At 40.0% G+C, this 23,706-nt stretch overlaps 1 protein-coding gene across 3 annotated transcripts in view; it reads left to right on the top strand.

Moving 5' to 3' along the window:
* Positions 1-23,706, top strand: part of LOC149223410 (Chaperone DnaJ-domain superfamily protein) — a 473,939-nt gene that overhangs the window by 262,637 nt on the left and 187,596 nt on the right. For all 3 annotated transcript variants that reach the window (XM_089383282.1, XM_089383281.1, XM_089383280.1), the window contains exon 4: positions 4,835-4,914. In XM_089383282.1, the coding sequence (XP_089239408.1) occupies positions 4,835-4,914 (80 nt within the window). The remainder of the gene's footprint in view (positions 1-4,834; positions 4,915-23,706) is intronic.

A 23,706-nucleotide genomic window follows, 5' to 3' on the forward strand; every position in this document is an offset into this window, starting at 1 on the left:
GAGGGATTCTATGGGGCACAGAAGTAACAATATGGGGGTAATATGGGCACAACAATATAAATAAGGGGTATAACTACAATAGTAATGGGGTAATCACTAGTATTATAGGGACCCGACAGAGGCCCTAACAACAGTTCTTTACATCTAGCAGCATATTTTCTGGGTAGTTTCAGCGCAGATCTAGCAGAGAAAAACAACATATTTGAGAGGGATTTCTTATTGTTCATTTGGGCTTAGCTAGCTCACTTTGAGCAAGCACAGGTGCACTCTTTCTAGCGGCACATTATACCCTCTTCTTTATTAATAAAATGGCTTAGATCAGCGTAGTTCATGGAGATTTTTGGTTGTTAAATGTGTTGTAAATTTTTGTATGTGTATGTTTGCTTTGTTTAACATTGTATATTTCCAATAGGAATATTACATAGGATAAGCTAGGTTGATAGACATATAGGGCAACCCTTCTCACCTAGCTTGAGGGGCTTTCCAACTCTTCGGTGGTTAACACGGTAACCTTGCAGCCGTTAGAGCCACAATCTCTGGAGCATCGGAGGTATCGGGTGATAGGAGCACAACAAAAGGTATTGTTAATCAAGCCTTAGCCTGCTTCCTATTGGCCTTCTTCCCACAACCTACTTTGGAACCCAACCTCAAAATATTTAAGGGAAGGCCATACTTAGATCAGGCATATAATTAAAATTAACCAAGATCACTATACCTCACATAGGTCCTAGGACTTGCACATCATATTGGTTAGTCAATCATTCAAGCAGTGGGTGTCCATCCGGTCACTTAGTTTCAATTTACCATAAGCAAGAATTGTGATTCCATTAAGGCACTGGTCTCATTTTTAAAATCTAATCTAATCATTAATCTTGCTAAATTTAACCAAGTAACTAGGCCACTCATCCATGCCTCCCAAACAAGTTGGTTCCCAACTTGTTTTCCTTCACCTCATTCCATAGCGACTACCCCCCATAGCTTGTTGTTGGGAGACAGCTAGAATGGAGTGAGCGGAGATCAGAGTGATAGCCCCTGCCCTGAGTGGTTGTCACGGTGCCTGTACAATTTGGGTGACAACTATGACCATGTACCAATATTGTAGATCGACAAAGCCAACTGATTATTTTGATATTATTTATTTTATTGAGCACTGGTGGATCCAATCTAAAAATTTTGAAATGCGGTCCACTTGCTAAACAAGGTGGCAGGACGGTGCAAGGTAGGAGATTAGAGTCTCCTTTAGGTTAGATCCTAAGAACACTTCAAGGCAGAAGGGTGGTGTTAGGGCAGCTTGGAGCTTGTGCAGGGAGTTGGAGCATCCTTTCAATTGGGGCTAATAAAACTAGAGCGTTGGAGCGTCCTTCTAGTTGGAGCTGGTGAACCAAGGCATTGGAGCATCCTTCCAATTAAAGCTAGTAAATCAGGGTGTTAGAGCATCCTTCAGGTTGGAGCCAGTAAATCAAGGGGTTGGAGTCTCCTTCAGTTGATGTTGAAAATATTGGAAGTTGGAGCTTCCTATTGATGTAAATCTTGAAGATTTATGTTAAGAAGCATTCGATGGTTTTTCTCCCAGAAGGGTTTCCACCTAAAAATCTTGTGTTTATTGTCTTGGATATTGTGCGTTGTTGAATGCTGTTGTTATTTGTTCATGTGATGTGATCCTAACTTATGTTTTAGTCTGATGCTAATGATAATCAATGCTTTGTGAAATTAAAATTAATTGATTGGAGTGAAATATTGATTCACCCCCCTCTCACAGTATTTCCAACACCTACTCCAAGGCCCGCTAGATTTTACAACAACATTTTTAGCATTGTTGTCGGGGACGAAATGAGTCTATCTCCCTGTAATTTGAAGCTTTAGCTTCATTTCTTTGAAGATGAAAAATCTCAAACGACAAGATAATGGTGATAGAGGGATTTGAAGACCATTTCCATCATTCACGGGCAATGGAGTCAAGGGAATGTTAGGATGAGAGGATATCAAGAACTGTGACTCTCCTTAGGCTGATTGTCCAGAATAATGGATCAAGGAAGAGAAACTAGTATCAAAGAGACGGGTAGCTTCCCAGTCAATCAAGGTAAACTGCAACGTTAAGAACCCACGAGAGAAGATACCTCAATTTCCAAGCATTTAGTATGGGAACCTCCTCGAGGTTTTCCTAGGAAAGAGTCTTGGTGACTACTTGACACCAACAAAGGGGATATGAAAACTTGTGTTTGGGACACCCCATTGCAAGTGATAGTTGTCCCTAGGTGGATTAATTTCACTATGTCTTTTGGTGGCCCTGAATCCATTACGGGTTAAACCCTTTAAAAAATGTTGCAGACAAAACCAAGAAAGAAAGACCTAATAGATTGAAACATGCATCATATTATAAACCCAAAACCCCAATGGAACCAAGAAGGTTTTCATTAAATACATAGGGGAGGTACTCTCCCATTATCCAACCATCACTTACAAATGAGAAAGTTTTCCCTTTATATTAGATGAGGAAAGAGAGTTCCTTTACAATGAAATAATATCATTTTCATAAAATCCCTAGACCATGCCTAGCTTTCTAAAAATAACTAATCCACATGTATAATTGCAATAATACGAGGCTCCAAAATCTTAAGAACGTAATTTTAACTAATGAATACTTGATCCCTTCAAATTATACGCCCAACAACCTCAAGACCAACTCACATTATTAACAAAATATTTGAACAGCTTGTTGACTGGATCACTCTGTCTACATGATTTGAATTTTGAATGGCTTGTCCAAATTTATGCCATACCGACAAAGCCTTTACCCTTGTCATCCCTGATAGGAACTTCTGCATGTAAATTCTCAGGACCACTCAATTGTCTGGAAAATCGACAAGCTGCCTTTCCTCCCCTTGTCCAGTGATATATTGGAATGTGTAGCATAAACCCTCATGGTCGCGGCCATGCCGCAGGGTTTAGAACTGTGGACCTGTTTTTCTTCTAGCTATAATATGGCACAGCATATCACAGACAATCCTCAGAAGCTTGTGTGTAAAATATGAAGCAATGTGCTCCTTCAGGAATGAGACTTCCTTTGATTAGAGATCCACTGCTGCTGCAACTAGAACAAAAGCAAAGCCCTCTCTATGGCTGAGGGGCTTACATTTCAAATAGTCAAAGCAACGGTAAATCAAGAAGGGTCACCACTCTGTTGCTTGCAGATAGAATAGGGTTCCTTGTTTAGTTTGGGCAACTGTGCATACCTCCTTCATGTTTTTCCTTGGTTTGAGAACCTCCCTACAAGCAAGCGAGCCCCCATCCAGGTCCAACTCTGCCAGCAAGCTAAGACTGCCTTTATTCGCCTGGAAACTAAGACTAACTCCTGCAAGCAGAGACCAACTGGGAGCCAATATTTATCTGGACACCAAACATAAAATTTCCTACACACGGGCTGTGGAAAATCAAATTGTTTCGAAGTTCTTGCCCTTGTCCAGTTGCTAAAGTGGGCTGTAACCAAATAACCATCATTTTTCCCTGGGTGCGATAAGTCTGAAATTGGATTCCACTGTCCACATGCAAACAATTCTTTGGCTTCCCACTTAGCCTATGAAAAACAAAGCAGTGAAATAAGTGGGGATTGAGTTTTTTTTACAATTCCCCTTTTTATGTCGTTAAAAGGAAGACCTCTATTTTGTCATTATTTGTATATTTGCTTTCCTCTTCACACAACAGTTTTCACCTAGTAACATGTGGCATCACATGGAAATGCATGCTGTGCTGACATTTGCATATTGCTGTGCCTTATCATGCATAACATCTGACCCACTGCCAGCTTCTCTGTCAATTGATTTCCATAACATCTCCACTGATATGGGTCGTCTTAAAGAATGAACAAAAATACCATGCATATGACATTCACTTTCCTAAGACAGAAATGGCGTAAACATTTCATTGGTTCGTGATGTTACATTAGAGACAGAATAAACCTGCTTCTGCAGTTAAAATACAGTAAAATAACCCATTAGCTGGACAGATATTTACCATGTCATGCCTCATCAATGCTAAGGAGGGACTTCTCCTTTTTCTAGGCAGAAGCAGAAAGTAACCAATCTAGAAGTACTTCCCTTTTAGCCAACCTACCTCACTCTTCTCTTTTGCCTCAATTGGCACTGCAAAAGTTTAGTTGGACTTTCTTCAAGCTGTAAATGATCATCAAGAGCATTCTCCTTGACACCTTGATTGTTCAATGACCCAATCTATTTTCAAAGAATCTGCATGGTTTCGGTAGGAAGTCTGCAATCATATGACTCATGGACCAAAATGCAGCCAGACTGGAAAAAATGTAAAATGTACTTGAAAGTGAAATTTTTTGCTACAGGTAACCTTGTTAAAAAGAGGGGTAACAAATCCATTCATGTAATACATGTCCTATTTTTATGCACTATACACATATAATCACTATTACAAAATACTGTCCAACATATTTGCCATTCAGATTTGATTGGCCGTTTAGATTCATAGGCATGATAGAAAATGGGATGCTTAAATATTTGTTTCTAGCAATTCTACGTATATGCTGAGCTTTTCTACATATCAGTCAAAAATTCATAAAATCTCACTCATCTTGACCTTACTTCCAACCTAACTTGATGTCAACCCTGAGTCTATAAAAAACAACCATAGCCTTTTGGTATTCTTTTGTCCCTAAATTGTCATTTTATATCTTGACTTGCATTCATTTTATGTGTTTCTCAGCACCATCTGTATCTCCATTTGAACTCACTACACGATTCAACTTAGTTACTTGAAATTTATATAGTATGATTAGAGTAGACGTGTTTCTGATTGGATTTGTGATGTACAGGAGTAATTCAGATCCATTTGAGGAACCAGATTGTGAGGCATTAGACATTTTTGTCAATGAGTTCCTCTGCATTGGAAAGGGTATCTGTGGATCGAACATTTTTACTTTGTTACTTTTGATAAATTCTTCATATATTACTTAATAGAGCAAATAAGTACATTGTGGAACAAAGAGAATTACAACAAATGAACAAAAAGCGGGACAGGAAAATCCTGCCCTAAATTCAGTGATTATTTGTTGAGACAGCAGATTCAGTGACTATTGTGAAAATTCCTTGAATGCAACTATTGGATATTTACCTTCTAACTGGTAGCAGTTTATTTGTCTTTTGTAATTTTATTTACGGAAAATAATGATAAATTCACTGATGCATTCTTTACAATAAAAACATTGTGGAAATATAAAATATGGAACTAAAAAATAGATGCGCACACACACACAAAAATATGGCACCGTTATTTTTGGACAATTGTCTTTCGAAAAACACCAAAGAGAAAACTAGTGCAGAAAAGGAGGATTTTATTATTATGTAGCAAAAATAGAGAATTACAATTGTTAGCATTTATGGCTTGGGTCCAGCAATTTATCTCAACTAGAATTATACTAGGAAAATCATTTTCCCTCATAGTGACTCGATCTGGCCTTCTCTAGCATACTCGCACTTCCCAGCGACTTGCACTACTGGACTAGAAGTGCGCACTACTTTAGAAATTCATTCTGACCTGACTCTACCTCCAGGTGGGACATCTGACCTCCCTCTACCCTTAGAATCAATTTGCTCTGCCTCCCAGGTATAGATCTAGGCACTAGAAACTGAATCAATCCTCCTTCTGGCAACTCACATTGGGAATTTGGTTAATTTGCACTGCATAATACAACCTCCTCTATTGGATAATTCAACCTCTGTCCTGACCTTGGACCACTGGAAAACCTCCTGAGAATTTCCCATGAAATTCTCACTGCTGCAAACCCCGCTACTATCTCTTCCCTAGCTTCAATTGCACCCTTGCTGAATGTTGCAAAGTAGGTAGTCGAACTGTTCAAATCACAATTAATAATTGATGTCTCTCTCCAAGCCCTCGACTTGCTTTTATAATTTTTTGTTGAGCAACCAATGGCCAAGACCTAATCCTGATCAATGGCTTAGATCACTTTGACTCCCTCAATAGAAGTCTCTAGAGAAAAATGAAATTACCTTAATTAATTTACTTTAATTTACCATTTTTTCTAAGTTAGACTTAGGAAGTATTTTAATTATGGGAAATTAATTTAATTAAGGTGTTTTCCAAGCTTATCTCGCGAAAATTTTTCTGGGTTTTGGAAATCGCATGTTCTTTAGCCTCTTAGAATCATCTGAGACTAGAACACTTGTCTGTTGCTACACCAAAAACTAACAATCCCTCTTAGCGAGGAAGGTGTTCTCCAATATACCTATTTGTTCCCTAAAGTAGATGAACTTGGCTCTCCCTAGAGCGTTCGTGAGTATATCAGCCACCTGCTGGTATGTGGGAACATATTGTAGTTGAACCGATCCATGTTGTTGGTTTTTGATATTTGTTACCCCTCCTTCCTTCACATCTTCAAATTGAATTGACTCCCTGTCACTAGAAATCATTGTTAAGACGTCAATCTGGAAAACATTGTCCACCATGCTATTGCGCATACTTTGATTCACCCGCTACACTCTGTAGTTGAAACAATCTGAGCTTCCATTGCACTACTCACATTGTTGATGCCCTTGCGTTGCCTCTGCACTGTTGTTGCAACTATTGCAATAGTGAGTCTTTGTCTCCCTCTGAATAAGAATTGGGAAATCTCTTCCAAAAAATCAACTTCTCCTGCTACTTGCACTCCTGCCTACAACTAGCTAATTGGACTGTGTAGTAATGCTATTAGGAAACTTGTTCTTCTTCCCAAAACCCTCTCCAGAACCTCCTGACTACTCTCACTCTTACCTGTTGTTGACCACTCCATGTCAACTATGCCATAGCTGTACATTTTTTCATGCATGGATTTCCATAATGTCTGAGCACTCAAATGATCCATAGATTCATCATTATCAACTATATTTACACTGGAATTTTGTAAACCCAGTCTGCATTTTGTAATGTAAATGATCCTAGTGAGACAAATGTATGTAACAACCTAGGTAAATTTATTTTTCTGATGATGATTTCTATTCTAGGAGGTTTTTAGTGGCACCGATTTATGTGTGATTCTAAACACGAATGGTTGGCGGAGTTTTGCCCTCTAGCTTCGCCCCAAAGCTAGGGTGGATTTTGTTGTCAAGACTTTAAATGAGTCCTAATGTTATTTATCGAGTCTCTGTAAAAATGATTTGGGAGTAATTCAAACTATTTGGTTAGATTATTTTATTACAAGTCACTTAGCCTACTAGATCATATTTTTGTGTTGCATAAATGGGCAAATATTGAAGGTCTATAACGAACGGGTGTTCCCCCTTCATGGGTCAGAGATGTAATATTTCATGTAAAAAATATTTAGTGCATGGTCCCTCTTAGTTAGACACCATGGCTAAATATTAGAGGGTTGGAAAATTTAATAATCCCCTCATGAGTCAATTAATTAAAATTTGTAGCTAAAATAAATTAAAATGCTAAAGCGAGAAATTTAATCAATTTAGGTCCTAGGAAAAATTAAATTCTTCAACATTTAAAATTCGTGGGTTTTAAAGTTTTTAATTTTTGGAGGTCCCCGACCAAGGGAATATTGAAAATTTCAAGATATTTTGAACCCTTGGGCCATAGTAGTTAAGTCAAAGTCAACTTTTTGCGGAAATTAACTCAAAATAATCATTTTTGAGTTAATTAAAAAGAAATTAAAAGTGAAATTCGAATTTCCTCAAAAAGTAACTTTATTTCAACGGTGATGATTAAAATATCATTTGATCTTCATCAACAGTTGAGATTGCTTTGACGGGGATCAAGCCAACTAGCCGTTGGATATTTTTTCTATAAATGAGAGGCCTCTCTCCATTATTTGGATCCAATTTTTGAATGGTGAACTTGCTCTAAGAAAGCTCTTGTAACTTTTTTTTGGTTAATAAAATGCAAAGACTTTGGGTTTTTAGACCGTGGTGTTCCTCTTTCCGATTTATGTGATAATATTGCTCTCATTACTTTGCTGCTTTTATTTATTTGTTGGATAATAAACTTTGAGGATTGATCTGTGTACAGGGATCTTGCACAGATTTCTGGTTTTTTTAAATATCATTTTGATTTCATAGAAGTACTAGGTATCTCTATTTCTTGATGATTTTATGATTGTTTTGAATCTCTATTAATCTAACAATTAGATCTAAGTGTGCAGAAGTTATCATTCAGGATTTGGGCCTTTGGGGAAGTCCTTAGCTTTACCAATTGACTCTTTGTTAATTTTAGGTAACTTTTATGCTTAGAGCAATTTATTTCAATTTTCACAGTTAGCTCCATATCTTTTCCAGATTAGCAATCACATCAGCATTAAAGTAAACTGCAGATAGAACATAAACATAAATCGCAGAAGACAAGCCAAGGCAAGAGGACACAAGATGTGGCGCTAGCCAGGGACAAACCCCAATGTGGGGAAACCCTTGATCAATTCTTCTTATATGTTCTTCAATAGTTCAGCAAAGAGAGAGAGAGATAGTATGTTTACAACAAAAGTCAACACTTTGACTTATCTAGATAAGAGCATAGATCATTTCTAAGAAGATGATACATGAGATCAGTTGAAGACATGTTGCTTCAACTAATTCTCCAAGGTGACTCCTTCACCTATCGTTGTGCTGCATTTCATCATCATGCTGCACCTCACTGCACTGCACCATGCTGCACCCATCATCACTATGCTGCATCTCATCACGCTTAATTAATCATGACTGTACCCATCACTGCACTACATTATGTGCCATTGTTGCACCATGTTGCCATCCTGACATGTGTGTTGGTTGTCCCTTTCTTGCTTGTTGTCCTTAGCATGCTTCTTGTTGAATGCTAGTTGTAACATTGCATGCTTGGTGTATTTGCTGCTAAGTACCATACAACTGTCCCTTCTGGTAGTTCCCGCTGTTCCCAACAGTTCCGGTTGTTCCCGTTGTTCCGGTAGTCCTGGCAGTTCCGCCAGTTCTGGCTTTTCCGGCAATTTCGGCATTTCCGGCTTTTCTGGCAGTTTCGGTATTTCCGGCTTTTCCGGCAGTTTCAACATTTCCGGCTTTTCCGGCATTTCCAGATTTTCTAGCTTTTCCAGCAGTTCCAACATTTCTGGCTTTTTTGACTTTTCCGGCAGTTCCGGCTTTTCTTGCTTTTCCGGCGTTTCTTGCAATGCCAACTTTTCCAGCATTTCCCGCTTCTCCGACAGTTCTAGCTTTTTTGGTTTTTCCGACAGTTCTGGCTTTTTCGGCTTTTCCGGAAGTTCCAGATTTTCCAGTAGTTCCAGCTTTCTGCCTTTTGGATCAGGGCAATGTTATTCCTTAGGATCTCTCCTCCTACTAAAACCCAAAGACAAGCAGAGAGAGGAAGAGATCCCAAGTGTGTTGAAATGACTTGAAGGCCACCTCTATTTATAGTAAAACGTTGAGCACATGTGGGGTTTATTTGGTTGCTGGCCGATCTTGACGAATTGTCTTCTAACGCAAATAAATTCATAACTCCATGAATGCTTATTGGAATCGGATGATCTTTAGATCAATCCTACACCTCTCGATAAGAGGGATCTAAGAAAAATATCAGTTGCTATAAATAAGATGACCCACATGGAGTTTGGCCTTAGTTGCCAATTTTAACACTCCCTCTCAACTAGGGAGAACTCTATCCGTTGATCCATATGTCCGACTGTACTATCTCTGCCATCAATGCCCTGCACTTTTCTGATCTGTTGAGCTCTGCTCTACTTTGATCTGCTGAGCTCTGCTCTGCTCTGCGTTGCTCTGCTCTAATGAACCATGAAGAAGAAGAATTGATTGAAAATGTCTCACTCCATTCTCTACTAACCCGAAGTCTGTCACATCACTCTTACTGACCCGAAGTCAGTTTTATTAATCCCAGATCAATATCACAAGAGAGTGTCTCAAACCACTCCTACTGATCCCAGATCAGTTTCATTGATCCCAAATCAATGTCACAAGAGAGTGTCTCAAACCACTCATACTAATCCCAGATTAGTTTCATTGATCCCAGATCAATGGAGGTCATCCTAGCATAGGGAGTACGGTAGATACATCACTGCATCCATCGATAGTACTACTATGGTCCCTATCCTCATTTTCCTGCTCGTTGATCAGATGAGAGGTACTTCCCATGAGTCCCAGACTACATGGGTAGGATGCCTCGATAGGAGAACTAACCATGTTGTCCACAAGAGAACGAATCATCCTGTCAGTGGATGCCACGGAGAACTAATCATCCTGGCCCACATGAGAACTAATCATCCTGTTCTACAATCGCCACGAAGAACAAATCATCCTAGCCCACAGGAGAACTAATCATCCTGTTCCATAGTCTCCACGGAGAACAAATCATCCTGGCCCACAGGAGAACTAATCATCATGTTCCACAGTTGCCACAGGAGAACTAATCATCCCGACCCACAGGAGAACTAATCATCTTGTTTCATAGTTGCCACAGGAGAACTAATCATCCTATTCCACAGTTGTCACGGGAGAACTAATCATCCCAGCCAACAGGAGAACTAATCATCCTGTTCCACAGTCGCAACGGGGTATCACAGGGGAAGGTTGAACTTGTCATCTTGTACATAGCGCACCACCAAGGGAGGGTGAGTCGCCCTGTCGTCTTATGTTGCTCCAGTAAGTACCCCAAGCCCCCCAAGAGCTCCCAGAGCTCAATGCATGCAACATGCAGGACACTTATAAGAAGGTCTCTCAACGACTCCAAGTCGTTCGAGAAAGTCACAGATTTGACCTTTCCCCGGGGCTTTGACAAAATGTCTACGACCTGTATATCAGTCTCAATGTGATGTATCCTCCTTGCTCATCGACTTACCATATCCCAGATAAGGCAGTATCTGATGTCTATCTGCTGGAGCAATCATCAAATACAGGATTCCTCAATAATCGAATCCCCCCTTTGGTTGTCATAGAGAATCACAGTGGTATTCATCATGTGTACATATTACAAACAGCTCAGTTAAGAGCTTTTGCAACCATGCAGCTTCACACGAGATCATACTCGTAGCTATGTATTTGGTCTCGGCAGTGCTTATAGCAACCGACTTCTGCTTCCTGCTCATCCATGATATCGAAGCAGAATCCAAAGAGAGCCAGCACTGAGAAGTGCTCTATAGTCAACATTCGAATAATCATGCAGTTTCATATTTTTGACAGTGTATCTCATTCCATGAGAGATTGTGCCCCGAAGATATCTTAGAAGATTCTTGGCACCAATCCAGTGAGGCTCAACCAAATCTGAGATCACCATGCTAACTACAAAACATATATCTGGATGAAAGTTCACCAAGAACATCAACGCGAATGAGTTTATGAAACTCAGAGGCATTTCCCTAATCTAGTCCGACATCACTACCATATAACTTCTGAAAGTTAAGATCCTCGAGGTAGTCAGAGGCTTGTAGTTTATCATTCCACATTTGGAATCCAACTCCGTCTTACTTCTACAAATGAGACGGTCTGCACCTGTCAGAAATAGGTTGTCCTCATAAGGTGCTGGTATGAGAGGTCTATCATCCACAACCTTCAAACAATGGTTTGGATCGGCTTCACTCTTAGTGAATCTCAGCTTCATCCGACATCTATCAATCCTCTCATACTACACCCGGGGAGTTTTGCTTCAAGCCATAGAGGGCTTTCTTCCACCTGTATACATGAGATTCCCGATCATGAATCTCAAACTCCTCAGGTTGTTCCAATCCTGTGGACCTGCTGCATGAGGGGAATGGTCCCCTTATAAGATTTTCTTTCGGTACATCTCAGACATGTACCTTCATGCTCTACTTGAATTCAGACATCCCTATCACCATTTGACTCACATCAGGTGGGGCCCCATAGGTAGATCTTCAGTGTTATAGATGTGATATGTCAAATGGCATGATCCCCAATGGACCATCCTGCAACTTGATACAAATTGCCAACCCTGAACCCATGAGAAAAGGCATCTTTGAAAATTTTATTTTTTAACACATACCTTTCCATCAATGAATGCCACGCTGAAACCTTTGACTTCCATTTCCGAGTTTAAGACTAGGTTCTTCTTGCGATCAGGTACATAAAAGAGATTCTGTAAATGAATCGAGTTACCCTTATTCAATTGAGAGTTAACATTTCCTACACCCTTTCTGGGATAGGTGGCATCGACTCCAAGTATACTCCCACGATTGTTTCCATCTCTACCAAATTAGAGAGTGCACCCATCTATCCGATGAAGTGCCTTGAAGCACTTCAATCTATAAGCCAGATTCCCAAAGAATCTGAAGGAGAGGGCCAATACAAGATAACACTTCTTTATCTTATCAGAAACAACATTTGATTCTTCATACCTGGGGTTCCTTGCTTTCTATGGAGAGTCGGCCATTTCCTTGATGACCTGCATTACCTGTCATTCCTTTGATCATTGAAGATGTCCCTGGAATGATTTTTATCATCATCAAGTGATGTGTCCCTGCCATTCGGACACTCCTTCGCATAATGGTCGAACTAGTTATCTGCCTTTCCTTCCACCCTGAGATTCGGTCTTCCATTGAAGTGATCTTTAGGTAGGCCATATTCCGCTGCGCCATTCTGATAATATTCTCTGCTTCGACCACCCTTAGTGAATTTGAAGAGGGATGAGGAATCCACTGATCCTTTTGTCCTTTCCCAACTGTCTTCGGTGATTTCTCTTTCACTCTTGCTTGGGCATTGTCTTCACCTCACGTTTGATACCATGTTAATTTTAGATATGTTCTATGCTTAGAGCAATTTATTTCAATTTTCACAGTTAGCTCCATATCTTTTCCAGATTAGCAATCACATCAACATTAAAGTAAACTGCAGATAGAACATAAACATAAATCGTAGAAGACAAGACAAGACAAGAGGACACAAGATGTGGCGCTAGCCAGGGACAAGCCCCAATGTGGGGAAACCCTTGATCAATTCTTCTTATATGTTCTTCAATAGTTCAACAGAGAGAGAGAGAGAGAGATAGTACGTTTACAACAGAAGTCAACACTTTGACTTATCTAGATAAGAGCATAGATCATCTCTAAGAAGATGATACATGAGATCAGTTGAAGACATGTTGCTTCAACTAATTCTCCAAGGTGACTCCTTCACCTATCGTTGCGCTGCATTTCGTCATCATGCTGCACCTCACCATGTTGCACCACGCTGCACCCATCATCACTATGTTGCATCTTATCACACTTCATTAATCATGATTGTACCCATCATTATACTGCATTATGTGCCATTGTTGCACCATGTTGTCATCCTGACCTATGTGTTGGCTGCACCTTGCTTGCTTGTTGTCCCTAGCATGTTTGTTTAGCATGCTAGTTGTCCCTTGCATGCTAGCTGTAACATTGCATGCTTGGTGTATTTGCTGCTAAGTACCATACAACTATCCCTTCTGGCAGTTCCGGCTGTTCCCGGCAGTTCCAACAATCTCGGTTGTTCCCGGCAATTTCGGCAGTCTGGGCAGTTCCTTTGACCCAATAATAAATGACTTTGATAATAACCTAAAGCCTACCATGGAGCCTTGACCTATAATTGACCCAAGCATGAAACCGTGCTTTAATAAGTCAATTCAATTTAATAATAAATTATTTTCTCTTTCTTTTGACAAATATATTATATTTTGACTTCAAGTACAATGAAGACCGAACCTAGTTACATTTCCAACGCTCCCTCTTAACTAGGGAGGTATTCATATTTACATATAATGAGAGAGGTACATGGAAGATCTCAAACCACATCATCTACGAAGAAGTTTAGGCATCGCACTGCCATGGACTAGATTCCTGACCAGGGAAATCTATCCAAGTGGGACTAATATGGACTCAAGCTTTCAGCCTCTTTAGGTACCATGAGACTTGTGTGAAAATTTCTAAATAGAAATCCTACTGCAGTTATTAATATTATTTCTTCTACTTATTATCTCAAAAATAAGTTATTCACAGTATTCTTACGGCAAATATTGAAGTATATTCTACTGCAGCCTTCACAATTAAAACATTTGCAGAAAATAAATGTAAGGAAAAATACTGGCACAAATACAATCACAATAACACAATTATCTTTGGACAATCGTCCCTGAAAGAACCCAATGTGGGAAAACCGGTGCAGCAGATGAGGGTTTTATTATTCTTCAGCAAATTCTCATGTACAAACTACTGCCAATGAAATAGGAATGAGAAATTTTATACACACTTCGTGACCAAGTTCTACCCAAAGTGAAGCACTTCTTCCTTGGAATCCTTCTGATCCTCTATGCGTCAAACTGCTCTCCTTGGCTTAGCGTCAAGCTACCCACGTAGGCTCTGCGTCAAACTGCCTCTGTGCTGCTTCTTTCTGCGTCACCCTGTTCTTGTTCTGCATCTTGCTGCCTTGCACTCTCTGAATATGTTGATTCCCTCTCTTCCTTTCTCACCTACAACTCTTGTCGAACTTCGACCAGTGAGAAAATCGATCTTACACGCGTAATTGAGTATCTACCTCTGGTGTGTTTTCCAAGTGCCCATTAAGTCTTCTCTTATAATCCTCTCGATGATCAATCAACGGCCCAGATTAGATTCTAATCAATGGTTAGGATCATTTGACTTGACCTCTGCCTTCTTCTAGAAGTTCCACCCATAGTTTAGATTAATACCGTTAATTATTTTAATTTCCTAAGTTTAGACTTAGGGTCCCATTAAAAATAATTAATTATTTTAATAAAAAATTTCCAAGTGAAATTTGCCAAAACGATATCTGGGTATTGGATAATGCATGTGTTTAAGCCTTCCTGCAAATTTTGAGACCTAGAGCACATCCGATGCTACCCCAAATCAACAATTCCTCTTAGTGAGGAATGTGCTCTAGCAATATACTGCTACTGCATACTGCTCTGACTCTGAAGCATCATTCTCTGCATTGTTGATCACTGACATACTGTCCACCAACTACTGCGTTGCTCCTTTAACTGTCACTGCCAACACTACATTCGTACTACAACTTCCTCTGAATGTCTGCATCTGTGCTGCTACTGGCACTTCCACTGCCAACTGTCCCTGCACTGCAAATTGTTGCTGCTACTAAAATGGATTTTCAACCATACCCATCTGCCCTCTAAACTGAGTGAACTTAGCTCTTCCGAAAGCCTTTGTGAGTATATCGACCACCTGCTCTCCTATGGGGACATACTGTAGTTGTACTGCCCCACGCTGAACACAGTGTTTAATAAAGTGACAACGGATATCTATATATTTCGACTGATCATGAAATATTGGATTCTCAGAGAGTTTGATACAACTCTAATTATCACAGTAAACCTTGGTTGCTTCCATCCTTTTCCTGAATAAGCTCACAAGCAATTTTTTAGCCATATGGCTTCGCACATAGTTGTGTTGGCTGCCATATATTCTGCGTTTGCTGAGCTCAGTGCTACCGATTTCAACTTCTTGCTGCACCAAGATATTATCCCTGCTCCAACACTAAAGCAGTACCTTGAGGTACTTTTCCGGTCTACTGAATTACCTACCCAATTTGCATCAGTGAACCCATTTAAACTGACACACTCCCCTCGGGAGTACTTCAACCCATATCTGATTGTTCCACTTACATACCTACGAATGTGTCTTGTTGCTGCCGAATGCACCCTTTTTGGTTCCACCATGAACTGACTAAGAGTGTTGACAACAAAACAAATGTCTGGCCTAGTGTTGACTAGATACATAAGCGACCCAATGACCTGTCTGTATAAGGTGGGATCTACTTCCTTGCCTTCTGATGCATCTATTTTCTTTCAGTTGGTGATCATGGGAGTAGCCATGGGTCGGCAATCTTGCATTCTGAATCTCTTCAGAATTTCTGTAGCGTACCTTCCTTGTCCAAGGAAGATGTCCCCATTCTTCTACCAAACTTCCAACCCCGCAAAATAATGCATCAATCCCAAGTCCTTCATGTCGAATTCGGCTTCAAGATTCTTCTTGCAATCCTGGATGAGCCTGGATGGCCTAGTTAGGAACAGGTCATCTACATATAATACCAGAATAAGTGTCTCATTCTCTACCATTAAATAGTAGAGATTGGGATCAACATCACTCTTGAAAAATCCCAACTGCTATAAGTAACAATCAATCCGACCATACCATGCTCTGGGTGCCTGCTTGAGCCTGTACAGGGTTTTTTTTAACCTACAAACATGAGTTTTCTTCTCATGAGTTTCGAAGCCTTTGGGCTGTTCTATATACACCACTGTTGATAATATCGGCGATATTCGATATTCGGAAATATCGCGATATTTTCGGCAAAACGATATATCGCCGAGAAAATATCGCGATATTTTCTGTTTTGAAAATATCGCGATATTTTCAAAATATCGGCAAATATCGGAAAATATCGGCAAAATATCGCGATATTTTGAAAATATCGGCAAAATATCGGCTATATTTAAAAATTTGAAAAAATTATTTTTTATGCTTGCCGATATTTGCCGATATTTTGCCGATATTTTTGCCGATATTGCCGATAAGATATTTTCTGGACCCTCGCCGATATTTTGCCGATACCGATATTTTCAACACTGATATACACCACCTCTTCTATCTCTCCATTCAAGAATGTTGTCTTGACATCCATCTCGTGAATCTCCCATCCCATTTGAGATGCTAGGGATATGACAAATATGATAGAGGTGTATTGAGCAACTGGGGCGAAGGTCTCTTCATAGTCTATTCCTTCTTTCAGAGCATACCCGTGTACTACGAACCTTGCCTTATACTTCTCTATATTTTCGTTTGCAACATACTTGATCTTGTAAATCCATTGTTGTGAAAATTCTATCACTGCAACATTTGATTTACTTTTCCTACGTATTCTTCAATAAGTTATTTATGAAATTCCTTCAATAAACATTAAAATAAATTGTGCTGCAGATATCACACCGTAATACAGAAACAAACACGTACAAGAATCAACACATTGACATAGATATTTTGGACAACAGTCCTTGGAAAAACCCAATGTAGGAAAATTGGTGCAGCAAGGGAGGATTTTATTATTCAGCAATTCTTCAGTACAACAGGGTGCCAAACTGGCTTATCGACAGAGAGAGAATTTCCCAGCACTTCTCCTAGTCCTAGCGTCATCTTGGCTGACCTCTGCGTGGCTCCCAGACACTCTGCATCAGCCCCTGTTTGACTGCGTTAGCCCTAGGCCTCTCTGCGTCACCACGCAGGACCTCTGCGCAGTCTCCTGTTGCCTCTACGTCTGCCTCTCCTGCCTTAACGTTGATCTCCTGTGCCTGATCTTGTCTCTTTTTTCCGTACTTGCTACCTCGTGACTGCTCACCAGACCACTAGTTCGAATTTCTCAACTAACCCCACTCTAGAAATTGAACTGACTGGTCTCCCTCAATGTATCCTCCAAGTGACCCTCAAGCCTCCTCTTATACTTTTCTCGTTGACAAATCAACGACCGAGATTAAGTCCCTAATCAACGGCCGAGATTAAGTCCCTAATCAACGGCTAAGATTAACTCTGGCTTGATCCATGCCTTTTGGACCGTTCTAACATAGTTTTATATTAATTCACATTAACATTTTATTTTCCCTAAGTTTAGACTTAGGGATTCCATTAAAAATATTAATTATTTTAATATCTCCCAAACTATTTAGAATTTGCCCAAATCATTTCTAGGTTTTGGAGATCTCATGTGCTTTAGCCTCTCCACCAATTTTCGTGGCTAGAGAACATCCGATGCTACCCCAAATCAACACTCCCTCTTAGCGAGGACTGTGCTCTAGTAATACACCTCACTGAATATCACCTTGATCATTCGGCATCAATCACTGTGCTGAAGCTAAGCCTCCTTGCCCAACATCCTTTGCACTGCTGCATCCTATACTGTTGCCTATGGCTCTGCTACTGCCACTACTACATCTGTACGACAACTCCCTCTTCATCCGTGTTGTTGCTAGTCCTTTCTCCCAACACTGCATTTGCACTACAACTCCCTATGCATCCGTGCTACTATCACTCCCATTTCGCTACTGAAACGGATTCTTTACCATCCCCATCTTTTCGCTGAAGTAGTCAAACTTTGTCCTTCCAAGGGCCTTGGTGAGGATGTCCGCCACCTATTCTCCTGTAGGAGTGTAGCTCAATTGTACAGCTCCTTGTTGGACATAGTCCCTGACAAAGTGACACCGGATATCAATATGCTTCAACCTATCATGAAACATTGGATTCTCAGAGAGCTTGTTGCAACTCTGATTTCGCACATGATCTTGGTCACCTCCATATTCCTTTTGAATAGGTTCACAAGCAGTTTTCCAAGCCATATGGCCTCACACGAAGCTGTGCTCGCCGCCATATATTCTGCCTTAGATGAGCTTAGAGCCACGGACTTATGTTTCCTATTGCACCAGGAGGTAATTCCTAATCTAATGTTGAAACAATACCTAGAGGTACTTTTCTGGTCCACTGAACTTCCTGCCCAATCTGCATCAATAAATCCACTCAAATTGATATCCTTACCTTTGGTGTACAAGAGTCCATAATCAACTATTCCCTGTAAATATCTGAGAACGTGTTTGGCTGCTGCCCAGTGTGCCCTCTTCGGTTCCACCATGAACTGATTGAGGGTGTTGACAGCGTAGCAAATGTCTGGCCTTATGTTGACCAGATACATTAGGGACCCTATGAGCTGTCTGTATAAGATGGGATCAACATCCTTGTCTTCTGATGCATCAATCTTCTTCCAATTGGTGATCATTGGAGTAGCCATGGGTCTACAGTCCTCCATCCTGAATCTTTTCAGGATTTCTGTAGCATACCTCCCTTTGCCCAAGGAAGATTTCTCCCTTCTACTGCCAAACTTCCAACCCTAGGAAGTAATGCATTCGTCCCAAATCCTTCATATCAAATTTTGTGGCTAGATTCTTCTTGCAGTCCTCAGTAAGCCTGGATGATCCTGTCGGAAAGAGATCATCCACATACAATATTAAGATTAACGGCTCATTCTCGAATCTCTACAACCAGATAGTAGAGATTCGGATCTGCGTCACTCTTGACAAATCCCATCTTCTACAAGTAGCCATCTGTTCAGCCATACCATGCTCTAGGTGCCTGTTTCAACCCATACAAGGCTTTCTTCAATCTGCATACATGAGACTTCTTCTCATGTGCCTCAAAGCCCTCTGGTTGTTCAATGCAGTGTTGATAATATCGCCGAGATATCGGCGATATTCGGAAATATCGCGATATTTTCGGCGAGCCGATATATCGCCGACAAAATATCGCGATATTTTCGGCTTTTGAAAATATCGCGCGATTTCCGAAATATCGCCGATATTTCGGAAAATATCGCGCGACAATCGAAAATATCGCACGGTGACTAAAAAATTTCTGCACAGCCTATAAAAATCCGATTTTGGTTTTTTTTCATATCATTTTCATTTCTGATTGCTGGAGAAGGAAGGGGAGAGCTATGTGGTTGCTGCCAAGAAGGGTTTGAGCGTTCTAGGCCCTAGTGTTGATATGCTATTCATGGTAATGTTAAATTCTTAAAGTAAAAGTGACATTCTCCTTAATCTTCATTTTCATCCTTTTACTTAAATTTTTAACATTACCATGAAATGACTCAGGATGTTTGAGAGTGGTTCCGGCCTCATTGGATTTCATATGGAGAAAGTAGAATTTTAGATTTCATTCAAAATGCAGCAGACTTATCAGTTTTTTAGGATTTCAAGATTGGGAGATTGTAATGTTTCCAGGTGACACCACCTGCCTGGGCGAAGGTCTCCTCGTAGTCGACTCTTTCCTTTTGAGCATACCCCTTAGCCACAAACCTGGCCTTGTATTTCTCAACACTGTCGTCTGCAGCGTACTTGATCTTGTAGATCCATCTCGAACCTACCACTGATTTGTCTTGAGGCCTTGGCACTACCTCCCAGACATCGTTCACCAATATGGAGTTGTACTCCTCTACCATTGCGTCTAGCCAAACCTGATGTTGAGCTGCCTCCCTGAAACTGGCAGGCTCCCCATCCTAAGCCACTAATGGCTGATATCTATCTGGTTTTTTTCGCTCCCTCTTATTATTTCTTGGCACACCGATGAAGTCCTCTGCATCTTGCAGAGTCTGACGAAGTTCCCTGCTAGTTCTTCCTCTGCTAGCAGGTGCTTCTGTTAGCTCCTCCTCCTCATCCTAAGAATCTTCATGACCCGAGGAAGAATTTCTTACTTCCATTGGTTGAAGAGGCTTAACCAGCGACTCCTCTTTTGACTGCTCCTCAGAAGGCATCTCACGAGATTTTCTGAAAGCCCTGTCCCCCATGAAATTTACATTTTATCGAACTAATACCTTCCTTCTCCCTAGAAGGTAGATTTTGTATGCCTTGCATTTTCACTATATCCCATCAGATATCCCTTTTCCGCAGTTTGATCCAGCGTCTTCCTCTTTTCCTTTAGTATGCGGAAATATGCTAAACTCCCAAATATCTTGAAATGACTGACTTCAGGTGTCTTCCCTGTGAAAACTTTCTCTGGAGTAATCTTGCCCAACGCCCGATGAGGAATCATGTTTTGAACATAGTTGTGTTGCATGCTTCCACCCACATGAATTTCGGCATATCCTGATCATACATCATGACCCTACCTGCTTCTACAATAGTCATGTTCTTTCTTTTTGCTACTCCATTTTGCTCCGGATTGTAGGGAGCTGCCCACTCTCTTCCAATGCCCTCTTTAACGCAAAAATCAATGAAGTCCTTATCGACATACTCTCTACCATTATCTGAGTGCAACACTTTTATTTTCTTCCTAGTCAGATTCTCCACCAGAGCCTTGAACTCTTTGAATCAACAGAAAACCTCGTCCTTGGTTTTCAGAATATAAATCCAAGTTTTCCTTGAGTGGTCATCAGTGAAGGTAAGGAAATACTTGGCACCACTGAGAGCTTTGACGGACATAGGTCCGCAGATATTTGAGTGTATCAATCAGTGTTTTAGGAAACCACCCCCCCGGATCAAAACCCCGATCCGCGATTCGTAAGGATGCGTGGGGAAAGTGCCATCCGAAACGCGTTTCGGGCTGATAAACATGCTTCCTGGAAATTTCAGGAAGCGTGTGCCTGAAACGCTTTTTGTTTTTTCCGAACCCCATTTCGGTTTTTCCAAAACGTGTTTCGGACGACGCTTCAGCCGTACGAAGCTTCAAGCTTCCGAAAAAAATTATAAAAAAAATGCAAAAAAATTTAAATATATATATATAGCAAAAAAAAAAATATAGCAAAGGCAAGTTTTGAATATAAATGCAAAAAAATAAAATATATATATATATATATATATAGAGCAGACGCTTCGCTTCTTAGATTTTTGGAAAATGACGCTTTCGCGTCCCTGCTTCCAAAAAACATCCCGGTTTCGTCGCCGCTTCGTGCAACATTGGTATCAATCCTAGTACACTCTTGGCCCTATGTTTGCTCCTAGGAAATGCTGCCTTGGCATACTTTCTTAGAGCGCATCCTCTGCATACATCATCTCGTTTCGTACTTAGATCCGAAAGTCCTGTTACAGTGCTCCTGAGAATTCTCAGAGCTCCATGGTGCAAAGGACCCATTCTTCTGTGCCATAGTTCATTCAAGTCCTTGTCTCCATGACTGCCTATTAGTGCCATTGGTGATTCTAGTTGTAATCTATACAACCTGATACTTTTGATCCTGATCTACACTTTCTTTTTCTAGCTCGAGTGTTTGACGTATACCTTTTGCTTGATGAAGTAGACATCATAGCCCTTGACTTGAAGTTGCGACATTGAATGTAAGTTCATCCCCAATCCTAGTACATGCAACACATTTGTAGCACGAAACCATTCTCCCAATTCTGTTTGAAAAACTATGGTACCCTTCCCTACTAGAGTGCACTTTTCCTTGTTCCCCATAGTGATCTGAAAGTTCATCTTCTCTTCTTGATATTCTGAAAAACACTCCTTGATTCCCGACATATGCCACGAGGCTCCATTGTCTATATACCACTGTTGATAATATCGGCGATATTCGAAAAGATCGCGATATTTTCGACAAAACGATATATCGCCGAGAAAATATCGCGATATTCTTTGTTTTGAAAATATCGCGGTATTTTCAAAATATCGGAAAATATCGGCAAAATATCGCGATATTTGGAAAATATCGGCAAAATATCGGCTATATTTAAAAATCCGAAAAAATTATTTTTTATGCTTGCCGATATTTTAGCCGATATTGCCGATAAGATATTTTCTGGACCCTCGCCGATATTTTGCCGATACCGATATTTTCAACACTGCTATATACCACACTTTTGAAGATGCAGAACTAGTCATACAAGCCACTTCTTCTTCTAGCCTGGAAGCCAACATAGATAAATCGAAGTCTCTTTCTCTTGTGCAATGTTCTGAAAATCTGTGCGAGTCCCATGACATGGATGCCTCTACATCGTGGTCTCGACCCATAACTAATTTTCCCTTCCTGTCTCTGATTACTCGCTCCGATACCATGTGAACATTCTATCACTGCAACATTTGATTTACTTTTCTTACTTATTCTTCAATAAGTTATTTATGAAATTCCTTCAATAAACATTAAAATAAATTTTGCTGCAGATTCCACACCTGTTGACCACTACGTGTCAACTACCCATAGCAGTACACCCCCTTTTTCTTCGCAAAAAGGGATAGCGCTTGATCGACATGTCTGTGCCATTCGACAGTCATCGTCGACTTGATCATATTATGTTGTAAACCCAGTGTGCATGTATGAATTGTAAATAATCTTAGCAGATATGAGTCATGTATGTAAATTGCCTAGGTGGACCTAATTTCCTAGTGATAATCTACGTTCTGGAAGGTTTTTTGTCTCACCAATCTATGATCGGCAGAGTTTTCCTTCAGCCTAACCCCAAAGCCGGAATGGATTTTGTTATTAGAATCTTAGGAGAATCCTAGTGTGTTAATCTGCTAGATTATAGTTGTGTCGCAGAACTGGGTGGTTTATGAGGGTCTATGTCAAATGGGTTCTCCCCCTTGAGATGTAAAGTTGTAAACGTCATGATGTAAAGTGTCTTGAGGGTTAGAAAATGTTTTAATCCCCTCATAAGTCTTAAGTCTTAGGTCCTAGGTGATTTTTCCAAAGGCTAAGTTCGAGGATCCATTTAAAAAATAAATTAAAAATTAAAAAAATAAAAAAACTAAAAAAATAACTGAAAAATAAAAAAATTTAAAAAATAATAAATAATAAAATTTATAAAAAAAATTAAAAAAATAAATAAAAATTTAGATAAAAATAAAAAATAATAAAATAAAGTAAAAACCTAAAAATAATAAAATAATAATATTTTTGAGTAAATAAATGCAGAATTTCAATTTTTTAATGCATTTAAAATTCGACGGATGAGATTAAGAGATATCTTGATCCTCATCGATGGTCGAGATCATTTTAACATGGATCACTCGAACTAGCTGTTGGGAATTTTCCCTTTAAATAGGGTGCTAGGGGTCATTTGAGATCAGATTTGATCTGAGAGTCTGGTGCTAAAGAAAGCTCTCTTGTAGTCATTTTTTGTGCAATAAAGAAGACTTTGGGGTTAAAAATCTTGCTGGTGTTACTCTTCTGAAAATGGTATAAAATTGTTTTATTTTTTCTGCATAATTTTATTTTCAGCCATTGATGATAGCTT

The sequence above is a fragment of the Pinus tabuliformis genome, chromosome Q (genome assembly GCF_031772625.1).
Source record: "Pinus tabuliformis cultivar Carrire ecotype Pingquan chromosome Q, CPIR1, whole genome shotgun sequence".
NCBI lineage: Eukaryota > Viridiplantae > Streptophyta > Pinopsida > Pinales > Pinaceae > Pinus > Pinus tabuliformis.